The 25,121-nt window shown below is 40.8% G+C and overlaps 2 protein-coding genes across 2 annotated transcripts in view; both read left to right on the top strand.

Annotated features, from left to right (window-relative positions):
• The window catches only part of lats2 (large tumor suppressor kinase 2), a 29,106-nt gene extending 22,161 nt beyond the window's left edge, over positions 1–6,945 (top strand). Inside the window, exons 5-9 of the mRNA XM_084179607.1 lie at positions 7–249; positions 385–724; positions 832–1,014; positions 1,120–1,226; positions 2,979–6,945. Of these exons, the coding sequence (XP_084035733.1) occupies positions 7–249; positions 385–724; positions 832–1,014; positions 1,120–1,226; positions 2,979–3,506 (1,401 nt within the window). The 3' untranslated portion in view covers positions 3,507–6,945. The remainder of the gene's footprint in view (positions 1–6; positions 250–384; positions 725–831; positions 1,015–1,119; positions 1,227–2,978) is intronic.
• A 3,518-nt stretch (positions 6,946–10,463) lies between these two features.
• Positions 10,464–25,121, top strand: part of xpo4 (exportin 4) — a gene marked incomplete at its 5' end in the record, with an annotated part of 47,038 nt that continues 32,380 nt past the window's right edge. Inside the window, 5 exon segments of the mRNA XM_084179677.1 lie at positions 10,464–10,475; positions 10,479–10,553; positions 11,756–11,861; positions 12,127–12,268; positions 12,415–12,553. Of these exon segments, the coding sequence (XP_084035803.1) occupies positions 10,464–10,475; positions 10,479–10,553; positions 11,756–11,861; positions 12,127–12,268; positions 12,415–12,553 (474 nt within the window).

Raw genomic sequence — 25,121 nt, 5'->3', positions numbered from 1 at the left:
CTCCAGGCTGGCCTTTCAGAGGCCGAGCAGGAGCAGATGAGGAAGATGCTAAACCAGAAGGAGTCCAACTACAACCGTCTGCGCCGCGCCAAGATGGACAAGGCCATGTTTGTCAAAATCAAGACACTGGGCATCGGGGCCTTCGGCGAGGTGTGCCTGACCCGCAAGGTGGACACAGGAGCCCTGTACGCCATGAAGACGCTGCGCAAGAAGGACGTGCTCAACCGCAACCAGGTGGCCCACGTCAAGGTAAAGCTGAATCCAAAAGATCATGCTGAAGAGATGCTCCTGATGATGTTTCCATGTTATGTCGATGTTATTGTGACGCCATCCACATTGTGTGGACTGGACAATAAAGTGTTTCAAATTTTTTCTAACCCTAAGGCTGAACGTGACATCCTGGCGGAGGCAGACAACGAGTGGGTGGTGCGTCTGTACTACTCTTTCCAGGACCGTGACAGCCTCTACTTTGTCATGGACTACATCCCCGGAGGAGACATGATGAGCCTGCTGATCCGCATGGGCGTCTTCCCCGAACCACTGGCATGCTTCTACGTGGCTGAGCTGACCCTGGCCATCGAGAGCGTCCACAAGATGGGCTTCATCCACCGCGACATCAAGCCTGACAACATCCTCATCGACCTGGACGGACACATCAAGTTGACCGACTTTGGCCTCTGCACCGGCTTCCGCTGGACGCACAACTCCAAGTACTATCAGAAAGGTGAGCAGGGGAAAAGACAGAGGACAAGTTCTTGTCATGTGCTGTTGTATAGATGGCTTTTACTTAATATGATATGATCGATATGTAATGTCTTCTCCTCTCTCCAGGGAGCCACATCAGGCAGGACAGCATGGAGCCCAGTGACTTCTGGGATGACGTGTCCAACTGTCGTTGTGGCGACCGGCTGCAGACCCTGGAGCAGCGGGCAACACGGCAACACCAGCGCTGCCTGGCACACTCCCTGGTGGGCACGCCCAACTACATCGCCCCTGAGGTGCTGCTGCGCAAAGGTGAGGGCAAGAACGGGCATGGTGGAATGGAGTTGTCATACATTTGATAAATAAAGAAGCACATTGTGGTCTTCTTAGTGAGCGGTTGTGGTCTTGTTCCTGCAGGGTACACCCAGCTGTGTGACTGGTGGAGTGTGGGAGTGATCCTCTTTGAGATGCTGGTGGGACAGCCACCCTTCCTGGCCCCGACACCCACCGAGACACAGATAAAGGTTAGTAGTCTGTCGACTCACGGCTCAGTTAAACTACTGAATGTGGAAATGCCATATAACCAGGGGCGGTGTGTTCATTAGGGCGATATGGGCGACGCACTGCCAAACGGGAAAAGGAAGGGATTTTTTTTCTAATCAATTATATCACGGCAACAGTAGTTATCAGTGTTCTAATCTAGACGTCTGATCTGCCACTAAATATCCAATCAGGCTAAAGTCGTGCTTCAAATGGCCCCGCCCCTTTTGGGGCGATTTCAGTCAGGTTGAAAATCGCCCAGGAGTCTCTCATAGACTCTCATGTAAATCTTATTTTTTTCAAATATCAGAGCTTTCAATACAATCTTATGGGTTCCGGGAGGGCTTGCACTTACGCGCTTTCGTCATACGTAACATAAGTAACCATGAACATAACTAAGAAAAGAGTGGGTAGCAGCGTCAATCAATTCACGTACTACTGTCAAGATGGCTAGCTTTGCGAGGCAAAGATGAAACTGAGGGCTCCACCAACCCTGGTATTTTTCTTGGACTTGTCAACTCTGTGGCACAATTAGATGAGGTGTTTGATGACCATCTTAAAAATGCTAAAGTTTTCAAGGGCACATCAAAGACCATTCAAAACGAGCTACTGGAGTGTATGCTAGCGGTTATGAGGGAACATATTGTGGAGGAGGTGAAGTCGGCGAACTTCGTAGCTATCCAAGCTGACGAGACCACGGACGTTTCTACACAGACACAGCTGGTGCTTGTGCTGAGGTACATAGATAGCAACCACAAAGTGCAGGAGTGCTTTTTTGAGTTCCTTCCCATCTCGGAATCAACCTCAGTCTCAATCGCCAGTGTGCTTTTGGAGAGACTGAACGGTCTTTTTGCCGACGACGAGAAAGTCAAACTCATTGCGCAAGCTTACGATGGAGCCAGTGTGATGAGGGGAGAGAAGGCTGTTGTGCAGCAAAAGGTGCGTGAGCATTTCAAGAATGCCCATTACGTGCATTGCTATGCGCATCAGCTGAATTTGATCATGCAGCAAGCTAGAACAGTTTCAGTACAAGTAATGTAGCCTCTCTCTCTCTTTGTCCCTCCCTGTCTGTCTCTTTAACACACACACGCCCAAATCAGTTCACAGTTGATGTTGTTTAAAATAGTTATTTTTCATTTTAAAAAAAGTAAAAAAAATAAATAAATCTGTTCATGTTCATTTTTACAAATCTATACAATTGGCCAGAATATGGTTGTTCATATTTACAAATTTATACAATTGGCCAGAATATGGTTGTTCATTTTTACAAAGCCATACAGATAGCTGTGTTTACCTTTTCTATAAATTATTTGCAAATTCTGTTTTCAGGCAAAATGTCTATCACTGTTCATTTTCACAAATCTATACAAGAGGGCAGAATATGGAAGTCTATAAAAATTTCTTATTACCAATAACTTGCATCAATGTTTTCAGTAGCCTCTATCAAAAGCTCCTGCTTGCTTGTTGTGAATTATGCTCAGGTGCACATATTTCCAATTCAACCATGAGGCCTTTTTGAAGCAAGTAATGTGTATATCAGTATTGACTTATATGCTGCCCCTGTCTTCATGTTGTTGCTGGACATATCTTTTTTTAAATGTGTGTAGGTCACCTAAATCATCAGAAAAATTGCCCCCCCTGAGAATTTTTTCAGTAGCCGCCACTGCATATAACTAATACATTTTTGCTCTGAAACATAGTTTCCTCACAGTCTCCCTCTTCCCTTTCCTCTTTAGGTGATAAACTGGGAGAGCACGCTGCAGGTGCCCCCACAGGTCAAGCTCAGCCCAGAGGCTGTCGACATCATCGGCCGTCTCTGCTGCTCTCCCGAGGAGCGTCTTGGGAGCAACGGCGCCGGCGAGATCAAGACTCACCCCTTCTTCGACCAGATGGACTTCTCCAGCAACCTGCGCACCCAGCCCGCCCCCTACCGGCCCAAGATAGCCCACCCCATGGACACATCCAACTTCGACCCAGTGGAGGAGGAGGGGGGTCCCGGGGCGTGGAGTGACAGCGGGGACAGCACACGGGCCTGGGAGACCCTCTGCACCCCACACGGGAAACATCCGGAGCACGCTTTCTACGAGTTCACCTTTCGCAGGTTTTTTGATGACAACGGCTGCCCCTTCCGCTACCCCAAGCCCCCTGAGATCAGCCACAGCCAGGGGCCTCCCAGCAGCAGCGGAGCCAGCAGCATGGGCCCTGAGGAGGAAGAGGAAGAGGAGGAGGGGGAGGAAGAGCAGGGGGAGCCTGTGTATGTGTAGAAGAGCCCAGACTGTTGGCTTTCTGAACCATGACCCCCCCCCCCCTCTCTGTCCGACAATCAACACTCAGCACGTGGGGTCCTGGCTGCCAACTTTCCATCTACCACTGTTCTTCTCAGAAGTGTGAATGTGTGTTCGTGTGTGTGTGCGTGCCTCTGTATACGTGTGTGTGTGTGTGTGTGTGTGTGTGTGTGGGTTTGAGCGACTGAGAGCGAGTGAGATATTGAGAACAGGACGGCCTGACATCTGTTTAACAATTCAGACACTACTGTGTGGAATCTCCAGCGTGAGCAAAGACTACAATAAGAATCCCTGATCTGGGACCAATAAACAACTAACTGTACAAGGACTAGGGATGGAATAATGATGCCAGAGGACGGTTCTGAAAACAAACTAATCAGAACAGGAACAGATAGGTCTTCTATGGAAATTAAAAGTATCCGTTGTGCTGTGGAGGTTTACAAAAGTGTTCAGATAAGAGTTTGACACTGGGACCGTAACCATGCGTGGTTCTAGTGCTCTATCCCATTCCTTCGCCTTGGGTCTTACAGAGATCTCTTCTTCCAGGTTAGCCTTACCCCAGGAAGTAAACACAAACACTTCCTGGACTTCAGGTTGGACTGGACTGAATTAGCTGGTGGTAGAGGGGAAGAATCAAAATGCAACACTTCTCACACAGCTGTGACAAAATAAGTTACCAAAATACAAATTCACATGCGCACATTAACACTTTAAAGGATGGTTGAACTACACAATCTAGGAGGAAGCAATGGGGTTGTCCTCTGCAGCTAACCACCCTAAAGCCTTGTGCATACTGGTTGCATAAAACTGTATGCATTCCGACGGAAGTCTATTCATTTCAATGGGAGGCAATTCTCACCGCTGTGACTCATCTGCCGGACCCAGTTGCGGTGCTTGGCGCTGCGTGCAGTGTGTCGCATGCATGCGTTGGATTTTTCCAACTTGGGCTGTTGCTTTGCCGTGCGGTATCAGGAACGGAAGTAGATAAACCACCGTAGAAGTTTCTAATGTGTAGCATGATTATTTTTGTTATGATGAGGTGAATGGATTGCGAAGACTATGTAAAATTTACCATACGGCAATGTAATAATGCAACCTGTGTGCCGTTTTTCAAAGTTAGACAGTCTTTCTTATTTTTTTCCTCATCTTATTCAACTGTTACCATGCACCTGCAAAAAAGATAGCTCTGATGTGCTAGTGCCTTTTGAATGATGGAAGTTAGAGAGTCTGACATGTAAGTCTAGGCATTCCCCAGCTGTGTCTCCTACCTTTAGCTTCACTAACTTTTTTTCCAAATAGGAGATGTGGGATGACGCCCAGTTCCCACCCACCCCTAAACGTCTTCAGGATTCTGTTCCCAGGGGAATGGTTGTGACGGGTAAATACTCGTAGCAACAACAACAAATTCCTTTGGTTGAAGTGCCAGCTGCGAGATACATGGATGACATTGTTAATAGAGTCAGTCAATTCCACTCTTGATATTATTATGATGAATATGTTTTATTGAGCAAATTTTGAAGAGTTCTGAGGAAGGTGGACTGCAAGTGTGTAATCATTGCTTTGTTACAGATATGGATCTCATGATTACATACATGTTTGCTAAGCAGTCACACCTATCCATGTCTCCACACAACACATACAGTACACCTGCTCTAAGACTGTCATGTACAGTGACATTGTTGGCGCTAAGAGCAGTGTATTTTAGCCTCCTTGACAAAAGCCCTACCAGCTGGTGCACCACTTACACACACGCTCAGTATTATACAGTTAACACATCTGAGTGTCCACACAGTCTCCTCGGTCCGTATGGAGACAGATATGTGATAGTATGACTATGTGCAATACAGAAAATACAATATATAGTTTTCTAAAAACTTACAATTACCCTTTTGACCTTGTAATACTGAAACACGCTATGTACAAATATACATTATATTGGTTTATATATTTTCCGTATAGTTACATGACCCCATGCTGCTTATTATTGTGATTAATATTATTATTATTTACATTATTTCATTTATACGTACTTCTTTCCTTTTATGCAAGTGTGGGTTTGATTGCCAGTGTGTTTGGTTTGGAAAGTGACGAACTGTGTGCCTTCTAGATGAATGTTGGTGCGTATCTATCCACCACAAGATGATGATGATCAGTGTTTGTGCAGAATAATGACAGCAGCCTTCCTACTCTGCAACCGGGCTGGCCCTGTGTGTAGGAGAGTAGGGCGGAAGAGAGGAAGAGACAGACATAGTGATAGAGAAAGAAAGATGCGTTTCAGAGTCAGAGACAAAAAGAAAGCAAGGCAGGATTGGTTATAAAATGAAAAATATATGAATGAATAGCTTTCTCTATATTACAAGAACAGGTATGGCAAATGACAAAGACTTATGTATTATTGGTACATTTTAATGCATCCTAATGACCACATGTTAATTTGACCATTGATATTATGCTTGGGTTACATAAATGTGTTGTGTTATGCAGCGGAGCACTGCTCAAAGCAGGAAATGCTTTATTTTCTCCAATATCTCTAAACTATATGCTTTTTGACAATCAGCCATTGACGCAGTCTTGTATGTCCAACTGAATAACTGTACAACAGTATTCCATATTTGATTGTCATACTGACTGGGAAGGATCAGGAAGTTGCAAGTTCTGCCTTATGTCAATTCCCATACATTGAGTGCACCCATATCTCAAAGATCAAATTTGTGACAAGATGTAAGTGAGGGGAATATTTTAAACAATTACAATTGTTGTTTAAACGTGTCAATAATGTTTTTGCTCACCTGCATGACAAAATGAATTGAAATTGACATTTTTCTAACGTGCCTCATGTCTTCAGGATTGGGCAGCAAATTAACTTAATTTGATCATTGTTGTCAACGCAAGTAGGATTGCCAATCCACATTCACCAGGATGGACTACTCAGTGAAAAATAGCTTTATAGAGAAACTGTGCTCACCAAGTCAGTTTTCTAGTGTTTGTGAGTGTTTGTGTGTGAGGTGTGCCCTGGATGATGTGTGTGTTCCCTGTATCTGAGTTTTGAAAGTGATGACTGACAATCTTTGACTGATTTGAGATCTAATGTAGTGACTCATGATGTAACTTACTTGTGTACCTTTTTGTATTTTTACCCTCGGGAGTTTCTCATGTCTTCGATCCTCCTTAATGTATAATACAATTCTGTAACTCTTGAATATATATTTATACAGATATACATACTTTTTAAAATCTTTATTCTTTTGAATTTCCTCTGAGCTAATGTTCAAACATCCTTGTCTGCAGTATTATAGACAGTATAATTTGGACAACATATATCTCCTTTTTTACATATGTATGAATTGAGAATTTGTAAAAATGCTTTCACTGTCCTCACATGTAAAATATATGTATAAATTAAATTAACCAGCTTCGACTTGGGTTGTGATTTCAAAACCCTCTAACAATGTTATGTCTGGATGAATAATATGATTGATTCTTGTTGGCTTTGAATATTAGGCTTAAACAATTTTAGCAGAAAATGTAGAAGTGGTTATTACACTGTGTACAAAACATTAGGAACACCTGCTCTTTTCATGACATAGACTGACCAGGTGAATCCAGGTGAAAGCTATGATTCCTTATTGATGTCACCTGTTAAATCCACTTAAATCAGTGTAGATGAAGGGGAGGAGACAGGTTAAAGAAGGATTTTTAATCCTTGAGACAATTGAGACATGGATTGTGTATGTGTGCCACTCAGAGGGTGAATGGGCAAGACAAAATATTCAAATGCCTTTGAACGGGGTATGGTAGTAGGTGCCAGGCACAACGGTTTGAGTGTGTCAAGAACGCTGCTGGGTTTTTCACGCTCAACAGTTTCACATGTGTATCAAGAATGGTCCGCCTCCCAAAGGACATCCAGCCAACTTGACAAAACAGTGGGAAGCATTGGAGTCAACATGGTCCAGCATCCATGTGGAATGCTTTCGACACCTTGTAGAGTCCATGCCCGACAAATGTAAGCTGTTCTGAGGGCAAAAGGGGGTACAACTCAATATTAAGAAGGTGTTCCTAATGTTTTGTACACTCAGTGTATGTCTGTGTTGATTTGAGAAAAGTGAAACACACTGTGATCAGTTCATTTTTTTTTTTTTACTTTTACAGGAATTTGTCTTGCATTCAAGAGCATTGAGTTTAGACAACAGAGCTATATACACAAACAAGCTATGGGTTTACAGTAGTTACAGCACATACAGTAGATGATAAATACAGTGCAAAAAAAAGAGTTAACGCAAAACACGATCAATTATGAATACAGTGCAAAGTCACAATGTCCACATGACTCTTCTTTCGGTCCCAGGCTACTTAAAAGTGCCGATTGCATGTTGTGCAGTTTACTGCTCCTAGGGACAAAAGGGTTCAGAGTCGTTTGTCCTAACCGTGGGGATACGGACACTAGGACTAGTTCTGCATTGGGGTCTGCCTCGTAGAATCTGTGGATGGTGTGTGTGTGGAGTGTGACAGGTCCACACACATCAGCAAGATCGACAGGCCATACTGTATGTGCAAAAGAAAATAGGACAATATTCAGGGTAGAGTTTGGGGTTCTTTGGGGTTTTGTAGTAGCCTGGCTGACGTCACTCACGTCGTACATAGCAAGGGAGAGCTGTGACACATTGGTCTGGACAGGAGTCCGTTGTTGGTGCAATCTTCACGCAAAAGTTGCCTCAAACTTTGATTGGTTCTCTCAAATGTATTTTTTTTCCCTGGTGAGTTGAGTCCTCTCATTCTTTGGATTTGAAAATCCAACAGTTGTGTTGGTAAGGGGTGGCGCTCGGGGGCTGTGTGTAGCTTTCTATGTGGGGTGTTTGAGTGAGAAAGAGGAGAACCAATCAGTAAAGCACAGACCCCTTCATTATCTACCCTTCGTGCATACAACATCAAGGAGCCTTTCCAGACTCTGAGGTCAGGAAGACTTCGAGTTTGGTGTCAGCCAGACCCGTTTTGTAGGGTTGCTTTGGGCATTGTGGGTTACTTTGGGTAGTTTGAGGTAGCTGCTTTGGGTAGTTTGGCATTTTGGGGTAGTTTGGAGTATTTGGGGAGTAGTTATGTGTTGTTGTGGGTAGTTAGTGTTGTTTTGGGTGGTAATTGTGGGGTTGTTTTGGGCATTGTGTGTAGTTGTGGGTTGTTTTGGGTAGTTTTGGGTTGTTTTGGATAATTAGAAGTACCCCTGAGAGTTTGAATTGGGACAGGAACATGTATACAGGGAGCTATACAAATACTGCATCAACATTCTGTCTGTATCCAATATGATTTATTATTATTTTTTCTATGTTGAATGTGTTGGAATTGGAATTGGTGCCAAACGTTTATATCCACAGAGAACAACTCATTGATAGGATCTATTTTTCAACTCTACTGATCATATAAGGTCATTTTCATAATTAATTCAGATGCCATTGAAACTGTTCATTTCCAGCCAATAATATTTATTTAGAAAACACAAACAATACATTGACGAGTGTTCAAATATAGACCTGAGCATTGTTTATTCAATATCAGATTATAATGAAATGCAACAAGACATTTTCACACAGAGAACACCTAGAAGGTGGTTTGGCATCTGTTGTAATTATGTCATTTCATTGTGTGGGCTAACTCTCCGAAGGTGTTATAAAGGTTGAGCAATATTTTTTTATGCACACCTGAGTTGAAAAATGGGTTCCATTTAATCAATTGTAAAATGAGCAATACATTCAAATATTCAAATGAGGGTTGATTACAACTTAAATCTATGCATGTTATTCATCTTGGTTAAAAAAGGTTTATGTGTGGTAGATGGATAAAAATTCTGATAAATGTAATTGCAACTTTATACCAGCAGAGGAAGTCCAGCACACAGTCTATGCTACACAACACAGGCATTATATTCAGGGAGAACTAATTATCACCAACAATAATGATGTACGAATTGATGACGATGTAAAATATATATATATATATATATATATATATATATATATATATTTAGCCTACTATGAGGTATCAAATATTTATCTTACAGAAGGAAACAATGAGATAGAACAATCAGAAGTCATACAACAGATAATTGACTGAACTCAAATGGCAACAGATGATGTTGCAGGCTCAGATTAGGACGTGCACACTCCATTTTGGACATAGGCTCATAACTGTCACATAGTTCTAAAATATGTGGTATTTGGACATAAGCCTATAGCTGTCACACAGTTGTAAAAAACGTGGCCACATATTTTCTAATAACTTACATTCTCATGAAAATAATTTACATCATAATTTAAAGCTATAAAATCACATGCAAAACAATATATGTTCTATGATAGGCTAGTGGGGCAAGGAATTACATTTCCATAAGAGCAACATTACTTTTTTTTCAAAAGCATATAATTTGTGTCCTATGCTATGACAACCATAACAAACAACAGAATAGGTCCTCTGGGTTAATGATCAATCATAAACCCAGAGGACCTATAATTTATGAAAAGGTAAAGGTAGTAACAGAGATCTCTGGTAAATCATTTAGACATTCTTAATAAGTAGGCATAAAGGGATATTGTTTAGTAGTTAAAATTACCAGCTTTATCAATATTGTAAAAATAATTTTCAAGTAAAAACTTGACTAAAAAACTTTCAATCAGACATTTTGACATTAGGATTGAAATGATTTTGGGTTACGTTTTTTGGTGCGCTCTATGGTGGTAGGAATAATCACTAAACATGTAGGTATCACATCATATCACGTTTGCAAGCGTCCTTGGCTTGTAAAAAAGAAGACCCTTATGTTGAATATTTTATGGCTATCTATTTCGATTACATAACCTCCATAGAGGTACGCACCGTCCTAAAACACCCTGACAAAAGTCTACATGAACTCATTGGCCCGGAGTACCGCTTAATCCCACAATGCAGCGCATGGCGCGTCATTGAAGAGGGACCATGATGGCGGCGGTCGGTTCACCAGAAGTGATTTCACAGCTGGAAAGCGCTGCCAAAGTTTTAATGGTGAGTAATATAATCTCATTTTTGTGTGTTTTTTGGTATGTGGTTCGTTCTTGGTTTTACTGAGAGTTATGAGACGGCGAGTGATTTAGCGGACACAGTTATTTATCTGAGAAAGGATAGCGATGCGTGGCGCAGTGCTGTCTCCATCCCGCAAAAAAATCTAGGATAGCCATCATCACCCAAAAGCCACTAGCGATGTGTGACAGTGTCTTGTGACGATTTTTCCTAAAAACTTAACTAGTAGAACACACATGTTTGTTTAGTTAGTTTGATACAATATGTAGTTGTATTTCTTCCACACTCGACAGTTCGGTGAGCATCCCCATTGCACCGCGTCGTTAGACACGCTGTTGATTCACCATAGCTAGTAGTTACTGACTTTACCCTCGATTTGTGACCAACGTTATGCAACAGTCAAGGAGGGCGCTATCTCAACTCCCTGAATAGATCAAAAAACATAGTTTTAGTAAAAAATAAAAGTCATATATTGGAAACAATTAGCTAACCAAGTGTTGGCTAAAAGTTCTTGATCAAGCACCATGCTTGGTGACTGAAGTGCTCTGGGGAGCTCGTGCCCGTTACCTTGATTCCCTCTCATTCGAAGAAATCAAAGCTATTTGGACAAGTTAATTATATTAGCTACATATTTATTTATTACTACTATTAGGTCTCACTAATAGTGTTTTGTTATGTTTCTGCTCTCCAGGAATAGGCTGATGTTTAATAGACATGAGTTAATGACAAAGTGCATTGAAACTCCACTCTTTTACCCTTATGCACCTTTAAGGTGCGCTCAACTATTCCCTTATAACACCTTCCAGGTTATAATGTGTTAAAATTGAGATTCTAAACAAATGTGAGCTCTAGTGTGTGTATAGCTTAGGGGGAAGGGTTGGGCATGGGAAGGAGGGTTGTGGGTAGGAAGGCCCTGTCATGCCTGTGGTCAGGGCAGATAAAGGGTCTTTCTCTCCTCCTGGCTGCCGTGAGTCAGAGAGCTGCCTTTACTGCAATTAGGCTAGACCTGGAATGTGATTTTCCTGCAGAGCTGAATTATAGCCACACTCCTTGGCTGACTGCTTGTGTGTGCTTAGCTGTCCATCTGTGGGAATAATTTAAAGTGGTGTGTGTGTGACTTACTGTACAAAGTTTAGATGTGGTGTAGTAATTGACTGTACACTAATGGTGTGTGTGTGTGTGTTTAGGCACCACCGTCCATGGTCAATACAGAACAGAGGCAGCATGCAGAGCACATATTCCTCTCCTTCAGGAAGTCTAAATCACCCTTCGCTGTCTGCAAACACATCTTAGGTAAGAATCACTATACAAATGCTTCAAAACACTCCTCAATATTTGTTTGTTTGTGTGTTACTTACTGTTTGTGTTATCCGCTGTATCTCCTGAGGTTGGTTAGTAGTTGTTTCAATGGTTTTTGTTTAGTGAACTCATTAACTTATGTTTGAGTGTGCTGTGTTTTCCCACAGAGACATGTGATACTGTGTGTGTGCTATGTGCATGCGTGTCCACAGAGACCTGTAATTCTGTCTCTGTGATGAATTTGTCTCTCCCTCCACAGAGACCAGTAAGGTAGACTATGTGCTGTTCCAGGCGGCTACAGCCGTCATGGAGGCGGTGGTACGGGAGTGGATCCTGCTGGAGAAGGCCAGCATTGAGTCACTCCGAACATTCCTCCTCACCTACGTCTTACAGAGACCGAAGTAGGCATGTGTGTATGAGTCAGTGTGTGTGTGTGTGTCAGTGTGTGTAGAGGCAGCATTAATTAGATTCTCAAGTATGTCTCAATCTCACCTCATGCAGGCCTCTGATGCAGGTTTAAAGTATTTCTCTCCTCTCTCTCCCCCAGTCTGCAGAAGTATGTCCGGGAGCAGATCCTGCTGGCTGTAGCGGTCATAGTAAAGAGAGGTTCTCTGGACAAGTCCATCAACTGTAAAGGCATCTTCCACGAAGTCAGCCAGCTCATCAGCAGCGGCAACCCAACAGTGGTAAGAAACACAGGCCTAATTCATAAACTCATCACCGACGCAAGAGAGACATGTATTCTTGACTCCACTATGATTATCAAAGTCCTATCACGTAATATGTAAAACATAGAAAATATGATTTCCGGTATGGCGACCGTGAGGCAGTCAGTTGAAGGTGATCCGTTTGGCATTCCCTTTCTTTACTATAAATGTCTCTTAAATAGGAAAGAACTCAACTCTAAAGTCAAGCAATAACTGAAACGTTATGTTGGCAACTGCATGTTATGGCAAATACTAGATCAAGAAATAGAGACAAACAGTGAAACAACGCGACCATGGACCAAGTAGCTGACGACTCGACTAAAGTCAATTTAGAGACAACACTAACAGAAATTTGCACTGGCAATGAAACTGTGTAAGCAGATTAAGAAAATATCTCATGTCAAAAAAATCGAAAACTGATATGACTGGACTGGGCAAACACGTGGAGGAGGACGATATCGGGTTAACCCTGGAGAAACCGCACAAGAAAAGCTCCAGAAAACCGTGGATGAACAAAAATACATAATTACGGGGCTTACTGAAAGATTAGACGGGATGGAGGACTTCAGTCGCCGTTCACATCTTAGTTTCGTAAATTTACCTGAAAGCTGTGAAACAACTGGAATGGAAAAATTATACTGGGCCAGGAGAACTTCACATGGGCTCCCACAATCGAACAAGCACATCGAACAGAACAGGCAGGCCGAGAGGGGACACGAGCAGCAAACCAAAGGCCATCATTGCAAAGTTCCTTAAATATATGGACAAAGTTAAAGTTCTACGACTGGCCATCCAAGCGAAAAGGTCAGGAGTCGGACCTTTGATGTATGAGGGCTATCGGATCAACGTCGACATGAGCAGAGACCTCTACATGAAATACAGAGAATTCAACCTTTATAAAGAAAAAGCTATGGAAAAAAACGAATCCCCTTTCTGGTTTACCCCGCACAACTATGGGTCAAATGGAAGGAAAGAAACATCACACTGAAATCAGCAAAAGAAGCTACCCGATTCCTGGTAAACCTGGACAAGGAGAACGGTGGAAATGGCAATGAATGAACTGTATAGACTACAGGACAGCCTCCCAACAGACAATGTATGACATATGGGGCACTGGAACTGTTTAGGCTACTGACATTAGTGAATGATGGATTATTACACCAAAACACAAAAAAAGAAATTGTTAATGCCTTCACTCACACACCTATTGAAAAGACAATCACAGCACCACTCAAGCAATCTGTCTAAATTAATAACACTTTAATGACTATTGGCTATACAGTCTAAATGACAACCCATTAATTGGTAGGCTATAGCCATGATCTATTTGTTTAAGTAACGAACTGACAAGTGAACAAGACTACATGATGATTTCTATGATCTGGACGATTCTTTTTTAATTGCTCCCCAGCTAATAGGCTACAAAGGCATGAGTGGGTGGGAAACATTTAAATGGCTCATATGTAAAAAAAAAAAAGACTGGGAGGGATCAAATGTCATACAGCCTAAGATGCTGAAATTGTAAACACACAATACTTTTATTTTTGTTGCTCTCTCGCTCTTCTTTTTTCAAATGTAATTTACTTTTGCCCGAATTAAGGCATGATAACGGGGAAATGTATATATTCATTGAAAAATGTGTTATTAATGTGGGCAACATATCATCCTGTGTTGATTATATTTTTCTTTTTATTCTTCCATAGAAAATACAATAAATAATGTTAATGAATTGGTTATAGTGGAACTGACAGCGTTTTTTAACTACTTTGCAGATATGAAATAGACAATCATAATATTAGTTAAAAATATCAAATTCCCAGTTTATCCTTCAAAACTAACTTTATAAAAGGTTTTAAAAATGGGTTCTATTTGACTCCGAATTCCATGGTGTACAGTAAGGCATTGTTGGCAGAATAGATGGATGCAGTTCCATACATGATTAATATAATTCAACAATACATTTCTTAGTAGTCAAAAATCATATTGATATCAGGTTGTAAATTACAGCTGGTTGGGTACATTGTTAACTGCCTCCACCCATTCGGGTGTTTCAGGTGTTTCAGTTTCAATGACTCAATATTTTGAACAAAAACGGACGACTGTAACTAAGGCTGGGAATGTTAATACAATCAAACTAGCAAGGGCAAAATCACAAGTCAGTCATAGCTAATAGGCTAGAGCACATGTCAAACAAGGCCTGTGGGCCAAATAGGACACACAAGCGTGAATAAATGAGTCAACAGTTGAGTCATCTACTTTATGAAATTACAGCCTCGCATCGGTGAATTCAACTTCGATTGCACTGCTTTCGTGTGTCCCGTTTACAGCGAGCAGCGGAGGGAACGTGTACAGACAAATGCCACATTCCTAGCTAGGCTACTAAAATGTTGCAGTCTAGCTTCGGTTTTTAAAGCTTGACAATGACTAACCAAAAAACGAAACCTGCAACAAAACACCATACAAAGGAGAAACATGTAGGCCTATTACAGCAACATTTGAGCAGTAGCCTGGCTACAATACATTTTGAGTGCACCATACAGCAATGCTGCATTCAACCACACCGGTGATCCATGCAGTGCAAAAAAATGAAAAACATTTAAAGTTTAAATGTTACAACAACCTATAGCTATGTTTTTTTATTTGGAGTTATTAAATACTTTTTGATCAGGGTAGCAGCATATTATGCACATCTGCAAGCATAGCAGCAAAGACTGGACAAATATTATTTATCTCTTGTTTTAATATGTTAAAATGCTATATACAGCATTTATTAGTGGACATTAACGTTCCCTCATTAGATTTTAGCTCGTCTTGCTCTGGCTAGTATAAGTTGTTGATCTTGTTGTTGATGATGTGCATAGGCAACTGAGGGGGGGATAGCCTACCTTTTCATGGTTGTTTGATCAATAGGACTGTGAAGTTCACAAATGTAAGAGGACTCCTGTGGTATTTACATATTTGTAGAAATCCATTCAGGTGTTTTGTGTGTTCGAATGATCTAAATTCGCACTGTTGCTACTGCCTGTAAACACAGTCCAGTTCAAAGTGAATGATGGCAGGCCCGTGTGACAAAAGGCTTACTTGTATATAGGCCTAATGTAGCTAATAGCTAATTGGCTATGGCGCAACGGTCTGCGTAGACTCCGGTCCTGGACAAGACAGATGTTTTTATTAGGTTTTATTTACTGCGGTGTCTTAATTTTCCATAATTTATATAGAATATAGAGGCCTTACTATACGTCATTCTCAAACATTCTATGAATTTATGAAAATGTGAAAAGGACCATATCTAAGTGTTCGCTTGTCAGAAAATGTAAAAAAAGGTGTCTTATTCTTCCTGGGGGTGTATATGAACAGATTTTAATACGATTTAATGTTGCTAAAACGCTGTCAGTTCCACCTTAAATGAATGTTGAAGAAACATGGGCAAATGCCGAGTTTATAAACAAGACAGTTTATATGCGCAAAGCCCACAATTATGCATCTTTCAATTATTATTTCCAGCTCTTTGTTGAACAATTACAGTGCCTTCAGAAAGTATGCATACCCATTGACTTATTCCTATTTTGTTGTGTTACAGCCTGAATTCAAAATGGATTAAATATATTTTTTTCTCTCACTCATCTACACACAATACCCCATAATGACAAAGTGAAAACATGTTTTTAGAAATGTTGGCTAATTTATTGAAAATGAAGTACAGATATCTAATTTACATAAGTATTCACACCCCTGAGTCAATACATGTTAGAATAACCTTTGGCAGTGATTACAGCTGTGTGTCTTTCTGGGTAAGTCTCTCAGAGCTTTGCACACCTGGATTGTACAATATTTGCACATTATTTTTTTTTAAATTCTTCAAGCTCTGTCATGTTAGCCATTTTCAAGTCCTGCCATAGATTTTTAAAGCCGATATAAGTCCAACTGTAACTAGGCCACTCAGGAAAATTCAGTGTCTTCTTGATAAGCAACTCCAGTGTATATTTGGCCTTGTGTTTTAGGTTATTGTCCTGCTGAAAGGTGAATTTGTCTCCCAGTGCCTGTTGGAAAGCAGACTGAACCAGGTTTTCCTCTAGGATTTTGCCTGTGCTTATCTCTATTCTGTTTATTTTTACTGAAAATATGAAGAGTGATACTTAGTGATGTGTTGTGTTGGATTTGTCCCAAACATTACACTTTGTATTCAGGACATGAAGTTCATTTCTTTGCCACATTTAAAAAAAGTTTTACTTTAGTACCTTATTGCAAACAGGATATTTTGGAATATTTTTTATTCTGTACATTCTTCCTTTTTTTAACTCTTTCATTTAGGTTAGTATTGTGGAGGAACTACAATGTTGTTGATCCATCCTCAGTTTTCTCCTGTCACAGCATTAACATCTGTAACTGTTTTAAAGTCAACATTGGCCTCATGGTGAAATCCCTGAGTGGTTTCCTTCCTCTCCGGCAACTGAGTTAAGAAAGATGCCTGTATCTTTGTAGTGACTGGGTTTATTGATACACCATCCAAAGTGTAATTAATAACTTTACCATGCTCAAAGGAATATTCAATGCCTGCTTTTTGTATTTTTACACATCTACCAATAGCTGCCCTTCTTTGCGAGGTATTAGGAAAACTCCCTGGTCTTTGTGGTTGAATCTGTGTTTGAAATTAACTGCTCGACTGAGGGACCTTACAATTATCTGTATGTGTGGGGTACAGAGATGAGGTAGTCATAAAAAAATCATGTTAAACACTTATTGCACACAGTGAGTCCATGCAACTTATGTGACTTGGTAAGCATAATTTTTACTCCTGAATGTATTTATTATTGCCATAACAGAGGGGTTGAATACTTATTGACTCAAGAGATTTCAGCTTTTCATCTTTTATTAATTCGTAAAAATTTTGAAAAACATAATTCCACTTTGACATTATGGGGTATTGTGTGTGTAGGCCAGTGACGACAAAATCTAAATGTAATACATTTTAAATTCCAGCTGTAACAACAAAATGTGGAAAAAGTAAAGGGGTGTGAATACTCTCTGAAGGCACTGTACACTGACAGCCCAACACACACACACATACAGTGAGAGAAAATGCGGGTCTGCGTGCTACGCCACTGCTTATAACCATAAGTTAAGTCTAACTATAAGAAATCTAAGATGTGTCAAATAAATGATATCCAGCTCAGGGCTCCAGGTATGCATTGTGTTGCTAACTTGGTAGCTACAGTGTGGGAAAAAAGTATTAGATCCCCTGCTGATTTTGTACGTTTTCCCACTGACAAAGACATGATCAGTCTATAATTTTAATGGTAGGTTTATTTGAACAGTGAGAGACAGAATAACAACAACAAAATCCAGAAAAATGCATGTCAAAAATGTTATAAATTGATTAGCATTTTAATGAGGGAAATAAGTATTTGACCCCTCTGCAAAACATGACTTAGTACTTGGTGGCAAAACCCTTGTTGGCAATCACAGAGGTCAGACGTTTCTTGTAGTTGGCCACCAGGTTTGCACACATCTCAGGAGGGATTTTGTCCCACTCCTCTTTGCAGATCTTCTCCAAGTCATTAAGGTTTCGAGGCTGACGTTTGGCAACTCGAACCTTCAGCTCCCTCGACAGATTTTCTATGGGATTAAGGTCTGCAGACTGGCTAGGCCACTCCAGGACCTTAATGTGCTTCTTCTTGAGCCACTCATTTGTTGCCTTGGCCGTGTGTTTTGGGTCATTGTCATGCTGGAATACCCATCCTCGACCCATTTTCAATGCCCTGGCTGAGGGAAGGAGGTTCTCACCCAAGATTTGACGGTACATGGCCCCGTCCATCGTCCCTTTGATGCGGCGAAGTTGTCCTGTCCCCTTAGCAGAAAAACACCCCCAAAGCATAATGTTTCCACCTCCATGTTTGACGGTGGGGATGGTGTTTTTGGGGTCATAGGCAGCATTCCTCCTCCTCCTAACACGGCGAGTTGAGTTGATGCCAAAGAGCTCGATTTTGGTCTCATCTGACCACAACACTTTCACCCAGTTCTCCTATGAATCATTCAGATGTTCATTGGCAAACTTCAGACGGTCCTGTATATGTGCTTTCTTGAGCAGGGGGACCTTGCGGGCGCTGCAGGATTTCAGTCCTTCACGGCGTAGTGTGTTACCAATTGTTTTCTTGGTGACTATGGTCCCAGCTGCCTTGAGATCATTGACAAGATCCTCCCGTGTAGTTCTGGGCTGATTCCTTACCGTTCTCATGATCATTGCAACTCCACGAGGTGAGATCTTGCATGGAGCCCCAGGCCGAGGGAGATTGACAGTCCTTTTGTGTTTCTTCCATTTGCGAATAATCGCACCAACTGTTGTCACCTTCTCACCAAGCTGCTTGGCGATGGTTTTGTAGCCCATTCCAGCTTTGTGTAGATCTACAATCTTGTCCCTGACATCCTTGGGAGCTCTTTGGTCTTGGCCATGGTGGAGAGTTTGGAATCTGATTGATTGCTTCTGTGGACAGGTATCTTTTATACAGGTAACAAGCTGAGATTAGGAGCACTCCCTTTTAAGAGTGTGCTCCTAATCTCAGCTCGTTACCTGTATAAAAGACACCTGGGAGCCAGAAATCTTTCTGATTTGAGAGGGGGTCAAATACTTATTTCCCTCATTAAAATGCAAATAAATGCATAAAAATTTTTGACATGCATTTTTCTGGATTTTTTTGTTACTCTGTCTCTCACTGTTCAAATAAACCTACCATTAAAATTATAGACTGATCATTTCTTTGTCAGTGGGAAAACGTACAAAATCAGCAGGGGATCAAATACTTTTTTCCCTCACTGTGTGTGTGTGTGTATATGTATATATATATATATATATATATATATATATATATACACACACACAGTGGGGGGAAAAAAGTATTTAGTCAGCCACCAATTGTGCAAGTTCTCCCACTTAAAAAGATGAGAGGGGCCTGTAATTTTCATCATAGGTACACGTCAACTATGACAGACAAAATGAGCATTTTTTCCCCAGAAAATCACATTGTAGGATTTTTTATGAATTTATTTGCAAATGATGGTGGAAAATAAGTATTTGGTCACCTACAAACAAGCAAGATTTCTGGCTCTCACAGACCTGTAACTTCTTCTTTAAGAGGCTCCTCTGTCCTCCACTCGTTACCTGTATTAATGGCACCTGTTTGAACTTGTTATCAGTATAAAAGACACCTGTCCACAACCTCAAAAAGTCACACTCCAAACTCCACTATGGCCAAGACCAAAGAGCTGTCAAAGGACACCAGAAACAAAATTGTAGACCTGCACCAGGCTGGGAAGATTGAATCTGCAATAGGTAAGCAGCTTGGTTTGAAGAAATCAACTGTGGGAGCAATTATTAGGAAATGGAAGACATACAAGACCACTGATAATCTCCCTCGATCTGGGGCTCCACACAAGATCTCACCCTGTGGGGTCAAAATGATCACAAGAACGGTGAGCAAAAATCCCAGAACCACACGGGGGGACCTAGTGAATGACCTGCAGAGAGCTGGGACCAAAGTAACAAAGCCTACCATCAGTAACACACTACGCCGCCAGGGACTCAAATCCTGCAGTGCCAGACGTGTCCCCCTGCTTAAGCCAGTACATGTCCAGGCCCGTCTGAAGTTTGCTAGAGTGCATTTGGATGATCCAGAAGAGGATTGGGAGAATGTCATATGGTCAGATGAAACCAAAATAGAACTTTTTGGTAAAAACTCAACTCGTCGTGTTTGGAGGACAAAGAATGCTGAGTTGCATCCAAAGAACACCATACCTACTGTGAAGCATGGGGGTGGAAACATCATGCTTTGGGGCTGTTTTTCTGCAAAGGGACCAGGACGACTGATCCGTGTAAAGGAAAGAATGAATGGGGCCATGTTTCGTCAGATTTTGAGTGAAAACCTCCTTCCATCAGCAAGGGCATTGAAGATGAAACGTGGCTGGGTCTTTCAGCATGACAATGATCCCAAACACACCGCCTGGGCAACGAAGGAGTGGCTTCGTAAGAAGCATTTCAAGGTCCTGGAGTGGCCTAGCCAGTCTCCAGATCTCAACCCCATAGAAAATCTTTGGAGGGAGTTGAAAGACCGTGTTGCCCAGCGACAGCCCCAAAACATCACTGCTCTAGAGGAGATCTGCATGGAGGAATGGGCCAAAACAGTGTGTGAAAACCTTGTGAAGACTTACAGAAAACGTTTGACCTGTGTCATTGCCAACAAAGGGTATATAACAAAGTATTGAGAAACTTTTGTTATTGACCAAATACTTATTTTCCACCATCATTTGCAAATAAATTCATTAAAAATCCTACAATGTGATTTTCTGGAAAAAAATTCTCATTTTGTCTGTCATAGTTGACGTGTACCTATGATGAAAATTATAGGCCTCTCTCATCTTTTTAAGTGGGAGAACTTGCACAATTGGTGGCTGACTAAATACTTTTTTCCCCCACTGTGTATATGTATATATATATATATATATATATATATATATATATATATATATATATATATATATATATATATATATATATATATATATATATATATATATATATATATATATATATATATATATATATATATATATATATATATTAGTACCAGTCAAAAGTTTGGACACACCTACTCAGGGTTTTTCTTTATTTTTACTATTTTCTCTTTGCTTATTTGAGCTGTTCTTGCCATAATATGGACTTGGTCTTTTACCAAATAGGGCTATCCTCTGTATATTTCATAGTTTTGATGTCTTCACTATTATTCTACTACATTGTAGAATAATAGTGAAGACATCAAAACTATGAAGTAACACATATGGAATCATGTAGTAACCAACTATTCTTCAAATAGCCACCCTTTGCCTTGATGACAGCTTTGCACACTCTTGGCATTCTCTCAACCAGCTTCACCTGGAATGCTTTTCCAACAGTCTTGAAGGAGTTCCCACATATGCTGAGCACTTGTTGGCTGCTTTTCCTTCACTCTGCGGTCCAACTCATCCCAAACCATCTCAATTGGGTTGAGGTCGGGTGATTGTGGAGGCCAGGTCATCTGATGCAGCACTCCATCACTCTCCTTCTTGGTTAAATAGCCCTTACACAGCCTGGAGGTGTGTTGGGTCATTGTCCTGTTGGAAAACAAATGATAGTCCCATTAAGCACAAACCAGATGGGATGGCGTATCGCTGCAGAATGCTGTGGTAGCCATGCTGGTTAAGTGTGCCTTGAAGTCTACATAACTCAACAACAGTGTCGCCAAGCACCATCACTCCTCCATGCTTCACGGTGGGAAACATAATTGTGGCGATAATCCGTTCACCTACTCTGCGTCTCACAAAGACACAGCGGTTGGAACCAAAAATCTCAAATTTGGACTCATCAGACCAAAGGACAGGTTTTCACTGGTCTAATGTCCATTGCTCGTGTTTCTTGGCCCAAGCAAGTCTCTTCTTCTTAGTAGTGGTTTCTTTGCAGCAATTCGACCATGAAGGCCTGATTCACACAGTCTCCTCTGAACAGTTGATGTTGATGTGTCTGTTACTTGAACTCTGAAGCATTTATTTGGGCTGCAATTTGAGGTGCAGTTAACTCTTATGAACTTATCCTCTGCAGCAGAGGTAACTCTGGGTCATCCTTTCCTCTGGCGGTCCTCATGAGAGCCAGTTTCATCATAGCGCTTGATGATTTTTGCGACTGCACTTGAAGAAACGTTCAACGTTCTTGAAATGTTCCATATTGACTGACCTTCATGTCTTAAAGTAATGATGGACTGTCGTTTCTCTTTGATTATTTGAGCTGTTCTTGCCATAATAAGGACTTGGTCTTTTACCAAATACGTCTATCTTCTGTATACCACCCCTACCTTGTCACAACACAACTGATTGGCTCAAACACATTAAGAAGGAAAGAAATTCCACAAATTAACTTTTAAGAAGGCACACCTGTTAATTGAAATGCATTCCAGGTGTCTACCTCATGAAGCTGGTTGAGAGAATGCCAAGAGTGTGCAAAGCTGTCAAGGCGAAGGGTGGCTACTTTGAAGAATCTCGAATATAAAATATATTTTGATTTGTTTAACACTTTTTTGGTTAATACATGATTCCATATGTGTTATACCAGGCGGTGTCAGAGGAAAGCCCTAAAAATTGTCAGACTCCAGCCACCCTAGTCATAGACTGTTCTCTCTGCTACCGCATGGCAAGCGGTACCAGAGCACCAAGTCTACACTAACACACACAGACTACTTAAGACTACATTTGTTCACACACACGAAACACAGTCTTTCAAACTCTTCACATACGCTGCTACTACTGTTTATTTTCTATCCTGATTGCCTAGTCACTTTTACCCCTACCTACATGTACCTCAATTACCTCAACTACCTCGTACCCCTGCATATTGACTCAGTACCGGTACTCCTTGTATATAGTCTCATTATTGTTTTTTGGTTAATCTTTTTCTTACTTTTTTAACTGCATTGTTGAGTAAGAACTCGTAAGTAAGCATTTCACGGTCAATTCTACACCTGTTGTATTCGGCGCATGTGACAAATTACATTTGATTTGAGATAAGGAGTTTACCTCATATCTCAGTACACAGAGACCTGTTTTTGGAAATAAATGTAGATAATGAAGTATGCACAACTGTTGTCTGGGAAGCTCTTAAAGTATATATGAGAGGTTGTATCATGTGTTACTCTTCACATATGAAAATCCACGACTTAGAAAGAAAACACAGCTTAGATAGAAATGTTGACACACATCAACAGTTGAACACTTTGAAGCTTGAATATAACATAATAAACACCTTCTCTGTAGATATTGCTGCCCTGAAATCCAAACAACAATATCTTGAGCAAGGTGAAAGTGCGGGGAAAATGCTTGCTTGGCAATTTTAGAAAGAGGAGGAGGAATGTACCATCCACAGCATTTAAAACCTTTTTACATTACATTTTAGTAATTTAGCAGACGCTCTTATCCAGAGCGACTTACATGAGCAATTAGGGTTAAGTGCCTTGCTTAAGGGCACATCGACAGATTTTTCACCTAGTCGGCTCGGGGATTAGAACCAGTGACCTTTCGGTTACTGGCACAACGCTCTTACCCACTAAGCTACCTGCCGCCCTAGATAGTAGCATAACAATGGATCCTTCTGAAATTAACTCATTCTTTAAAACATTTGATCACTAACTGTATCAATCCTAAAACAAAAGTTACAAGAAAGATAGACAATGTCCTTAAGGCTTCAGGATTCAAAGTGGATTGGGAGAAAACTGAAATAATGCCAATTTCTAATTATGACTTTTCAAGCTTAGAAAGTAGATTTCAATGGAAATGGACACATATGAAATACCTGGGTGTATTGATACCGTGCAATTTCGATTATATATAAAATCAACTACTCTCCTTTACTAGATAAGATTGAATGTGATTAAATGTAAATGTATTGATGTTCAGAAATGGAGAACTCTCCCTATTTCCGTGTTAGGTAGGGTCAACATAATCAAAATGAATATACTGTATTACAAGGTTGATGTATTTATTCCAAGCCTTAACAGTTTCAATTCCATCCAACTTCTTAAAAAAAAAAAAAGGCCTACTCTCCAACTTTATTTGGAATGGAAAGACCTCAAGAGTCAAATTGAATGTTTTACACTTACCTTATAAAGCTGGAGGTCTCGGACTACCTCATATGAAAATGTATTACTGGGCCGCACAACTGCGTTCACTTAAACAACGGACAGCAGACTATCCTTGTGCTTGAAGGAGTATTGAAGCCATAACTGTAATAACCTATGATTTAAAATATATTCAATACTTTGGTTCCAAGGCTTTAAAGAAAAAACAGACAATGTACATCAATTCATAAAATGGAAGAAACCCATATCGCCAGGCAGCCCTATTTGAAACAACCCCACATTACCGCCAGCATTTTAATGACAATACCTTTTAAGTCCTGGTTACAAATTGGTGTCATGAATTTTAATGCATATGTACTATGATGGCTCTCTACTGTCATTTGATCAATTACAAGAAAAAAATGGTTTATCCAAGACCAAGTTCTTTTAAGTTCTTACAACTAAAAAATCGTATTCAATCACTTCAGCAGAAACTGGATGAACCTAAAGCACCTAGCATTGAAAAAATACTGAAAGAAGCTGCAACGCCAAAGAAGTTGATTGCCAAGTTACAGTGAGGGAAAAAAGTATTTAGTCAGCCACCAATTGTGCAAGTTCTCCCACTTAAAAAGATGAGAGAGGCCTGTAATTTTCATCATAGGTACACGTCAACTATGACAGACAAAATGCGAATTTTTTTCTCTCCAGAAAATCACATTGTAGGATTTTTTATGAATTTATTTGCAAATGATGGTGGAAAATAAGTATTTGGTCAATAACAAAAGTTTCTCAAGACTTTGTTATATACCCTTTGTTGGCAATGACACAGGTCAAATGTTTTCTGTAAGTCTTCACAAGGTTTTCATACTCTGTTGCTGGTATTTTGGCCCATTCCTCCATGCAGATCTCCTCTAGAG

This window comes from Coregonus lavaretus (genome assembly GCF_964263955.1).
Source record: "Coregonus lavaretus genome assembly, chromosome: 16".
NCBI lineage: Eukaryota > Metazoa > Chordata > Actinopteri > Salmoniformes > Salmonidae > Coregonus > Coregonus lavaretus.
The sequence above is the reverse complement of the archived record's forward strand: the minus strand, read 5'-3'. Positions and strand labels throughout refer to the sequence as shown.